The sequence below is a fragment of the Belonocnema kinseyi genome, chromosome 6, assembly GCF_010883055.1.
Source record: "Belonocnema kinseyi isolate 2016_QV_RU_SX_M_011 chromosome 6, B_treatae_v1, whole genome shotgun sequence".
NCBI lineage: Eukaryota > Metazoa > Arthropoda > Insecta > Hymenoptera > Cynipidae > Belonocnema > Belonocnema kinseyi.
This window is the reverse complement of record NC_046662.1, coordinates 12,969,232-12,973,215: the sequence shown is the minus strand read 5'-3', so window position 1 is coordinate 12,973,215 and position 3,984 is coordinate 12,969,232. Positions and strand designations below refer to the sequence as shown.

Below are 3,984 nucleotides of genomic sequence, written 5' to 3'. Positions count from 1 at the left end.
TCAACCAAACAAAATTAATTTTAAATAAAAAGATAAATTTGCAATCAATAATATTAATTTTCTAAACGAAAAATTTCAGCAAACAAAAAACAAAGATTTTTTAAAATAAGTAGTTAAATTTTCAACCAAAAGAAACTAAATTTCAACTGCAAAAAAATTAATTTTTAACTAAAGAAAACGATTTTTCAACCAAAAAGTTACATTTTCAACCAAATAAACTAAATTTCAACTCAAAAGATAAATGTTCAATCAATAAGAGTAATTTTCTACGAAAAAAATTAATTTTCTTCTTCTTCAAAAAAAAAAAAAGAAAAGAATTTTCAACCAAACAAAATTAATTTTAAATAAAAAGATAAATTTGCAATCAATAATATTAATTTTCTAAACGAAAAATTTCAGCAAACAAAAAACAAAGATTTTTTTAAATAAGTAGTTAAATTTTCAACCAAAAGAAACTAAATTTCAACTGCAAAAAAATTAATTTTTAACTAAAGAGAACGATTTTTCAACCAAAAAGTTACATTTTCAACCAAAGAAACTAAATTTCAACTCAAAAGATAAATTTTGAATCAATAAGAGTAATTTTGTACGAAAAAAATTAATTTTCAACAAACAAAAAAAAAGAATTGTTAACAAAGTAGTTACATTTTCAACCGAAAGAAACTAAATTTCAAGCAACAATATAAATTTTCAATCAATAAGATTAATTTTCTATAAAAAAAAATTTGTTAACTAAAGAAAGCGATTTTTCAACGAAAAAGTTACATTCTCAACCAAAGAAACTGAATTTCAACTAAAAAGATAAATTTTTAATCAATAGTATTTAATTTTGTACAGCAAAAATTAATTTTGATCAAAAAAAAAAAGATAACGGTTGATAATTTATCTTTTATGGTAGAAAAATAATCTTTCTTGGTTAAAAATTCATTTTTCTTGGATAAAAATGAACTTCTGTCATAAAAATGTAACCATTTTGTTTCAAAACATCAACGGCTTTAATAAAAATTCGCCTTTCTTGCTTGAAAATTTAACTATTTGGTTGTTAATATCACCGTTCAGTTAAAAATGATTAATTTTTTTTTATAAGTCGTATTTTTGGGTTGAAAATTAATCAGTGTGGAAATGAGGGGAGGAAAAGTATAGCTCCTTTTTTAACAAGTTTCAAAATTTTAGCCTAAATCTAACTTTATCAAGTTACTTCTTCTTGTTTCAACCATTTTTATTTATTTAAAAAATGTATTATCCAATAATTTCGCGAATTAATAATATTTTTTAACCCTTCGGCCTAACTTATGAATTAGAAAAGTGCATTTTTTCATTTTAATAGTCAGAAACGAGCCAGAGAAACTTTTTTTTGCTATTTTTCCAAAATTTTCTCTTAATTTAAAGAATCAACCTTTCAGATAAATTTTCTGATAAATAAGAACAATTAAAAAAGAAGAATATGTATTTAATATTCGTGATTTTTATATTTCGAGTTTTATTTCAAATTTAATTATATATTATTTATCTTTAATTAAATTTTTATTTCGTTTTTATGAGATTTTAAACTGAAAAATGAAGCAGGACTAAATAAAAAATTGACTTCTACATTTTATTCTTATATATATTTATAATATATACAGTCTTAACATTAAAACTCAAAGCAAAGTGAATTTAGATCGGAATTGGTAAATCTTTTGCAACCAGAGCCAAAATCTGTTCAGTGCTGAGACACCAATTAGCAATATTTTTCGACACTTTGCACCAATTTTCTCCATATTTCGGTTCGGCCGCAATGCATCTTTTTTTAACATCCTCCTGTTGATCTTCCGTTCCATGGAGCTTCTCGAATTTGTAGAAATTCGCCCAAGCGTCTCCATAATCTGGCTTCAATTTCACCGTTTTGTTCATCCACTCTCTGCATTTCGAAGTTCTGTTCTCGCTCCAGAACAATCTGCGATAAAAAGAAACAAGAGACAAAAAATTAAGTTTAAATAATAATCTAATCAAATATATAAAACTAGAAACCAATAGAGCGCTTATTACATGTTTATTTTCATTGCCTATTAATTAACAATTTAAAAGCTTAAATGTAAAGTAATAAAATATATAATTAATAATTATAAATTAAAATAAATATTGAAATAGCTACAAAAACCTTCATACAATTTTAATTGGGGTTTAATAATCTGTAATTTTGATTTAAATATAAGATGTTATCCTAATAGGAATTAGAAACAAATAACAAAATTATTATGTTAATTTAGAATTAGAATTGAAGAATTTAAAATGATGTGATTTTGAATGTTTTCTATAATAAATTAATTTTGAAAAGTTAAAATTAAAGTCTTAAGTTTTAAAGATGTATAAATAAAAATAATTTTTATGATTTTGACGATTAAAAATCAAGTTCTCAATTTCAAATCTTCCGAATTGAAGAAATTTTAAAAATAAAACATGAAAGTTAAAGAATTTTAAAATATAAAACTTAACACTTGCATAATTTTTAATTATGAATGGTTAAAATTAAAAAAAAATGTAAAGATTTGAAAATAAAATTTTTTTAATTTGGATGATTTTGTCGATCAAAATGCAAGTTTGTCAGTTCTAAATCTTTCAAATTACAGAATTTTTAATTCTAAAAATGAATCTTAAAATAATTAGATAATTATCATTGAACATTATTTTAAAGATTGTCAATAGAAAATTCTTCTTTTTAACGATTTGCAATTTAAAATTATTTAATTTTAAAAATTTATAAACGAAAACTTTTCAATTTTAAAAATGTACAATAAAAAATTCTTAAATTTAGATGATTTTGAAAAAAAAACCTGCTTTCGAAAAATCAGAATATAATGTAAATTCTTACATTTAAAAAATCATTATTTATCATATTTCAGTCAATTTTAGTAATTCTGATAAAAATATGGTTTTAATTTTTTTTAAATTATGACAATAAGATTAATTTCTACAAAAAAGACCTAATTATGTTTAAAAAATAGTTACATTTTCAAACGTGATGAATTTTCAACTAAAATTATAAATCTTTGACCAAAAAAATTTAATTTGAACAAAAGGAATTAATTTTCAACCAATTAATTTAATTTCAAACCTAAAAGATGAAAAAGGTACATTTCTAAACACAAAATCGATTTTCAACCAAATTTGTGAATTTTCAGCGAAACATTGAATTTTCAATTAAAAAAAGACAAATTTTCATTCAAGTTGTTGAATATTAAGCAAGAAAATATCAATTTTCAACCATGAATGAACTTTCAAATTTTAATTTAATGGAATTAATTTTCAACCACAATGCTGAATTTTCAAGCATAAAAATCAATTTTCTATAAAAAAAGGAGAATTTTTGACAAAGTTTATAAATTTTCAAACAACTAATTTAATTCTTCAATAAAAGATACCAATTTTCAACCCAATAGTTGAATTTTCATCCAAAAAAGATACATTTTCAACCAAAAATAGAATAGTGAAATTTTCTGTTATAATTCTAATTCATAACAAAAAAACCAAGGATTTTAAGCAAAATAGTTTAATTTTCTATATGGCCAGTTAAAAACGACATATTTTCCAATTAAAAAATACATATTTTCATCAAAATAGGTAAATTTTCATTTTAGAAAATTCATTTTCAACCAAACTGATGAAATTTCAAATAAAATGATGAATATTCGACTGGAATAGTTTAGTTTTATACAACAAAAAATGAATTTTCAACCATATTGTTTAATTTTTTATAAAAAAAGACCAATTTTTCACAAAATACATACATTTTCAAACAGATAGTTTAATTTCAAAATAAAAAATATAAATTTCAACCCAAAAATAGACTGGTCAAATTGTCCGTTAAAAATGTAATTACTTACAAAAAGAAACTGATTTTCCGCAAAATAGTTACATTTTCTACTGGAGTTATTAAATTTTTAGTTAAAAAAATTGAATTTCAACAAAGGAGTTACATTTCCATAAAGAAAATTATTTTTAAAA

The 3,984-nt window shown here is 21.5% G+C and overlaps 2 protein-coding genes across 2 annotated transcripts in view; one reads left to right on the top strand and one right to left on the bottom strand.

The window, feature by feature from the left end:
• Nucleotides 1-1,631, top strand: part of LOC117175267 (pre-mRNA-processing factor 6) — a 26,266-nt gene extending 24,635 nt beyond the window's left edge. Inside the window, exon 8 of the mRNA XM_033364975.1 lies at nt 1,626-1,631. Coding sequence (XP_033220866.1) covers nt 1,626-1,631 — 6 coding nt within the window. The remainder of the gene's footprint in view (nt 1-1,625) is intronic.
• Nucleotides 1,589-2,042, bottom strand: LOC117175266 (pre-mRNA-processing factor 6-like). Its single transcript, XM_033364973.1, has 2 exons — nt 2,029-2,042; nt 1,589-1,936 (listed from the first exon to the last, which is right to left on the bottom strand). Exons 1-2 carry the CDS (start codon nt 2,040-2,042, stop codon nt 1,657-1,659), a joined length of 294 nt encoding a protein of 97 aa, XP_033220864.1. The 3' UTR covers nt 1,589-1,656.
• Between the last annotated feature and the right edge of the window lie 1,942 nt (nt 2,043-3,984).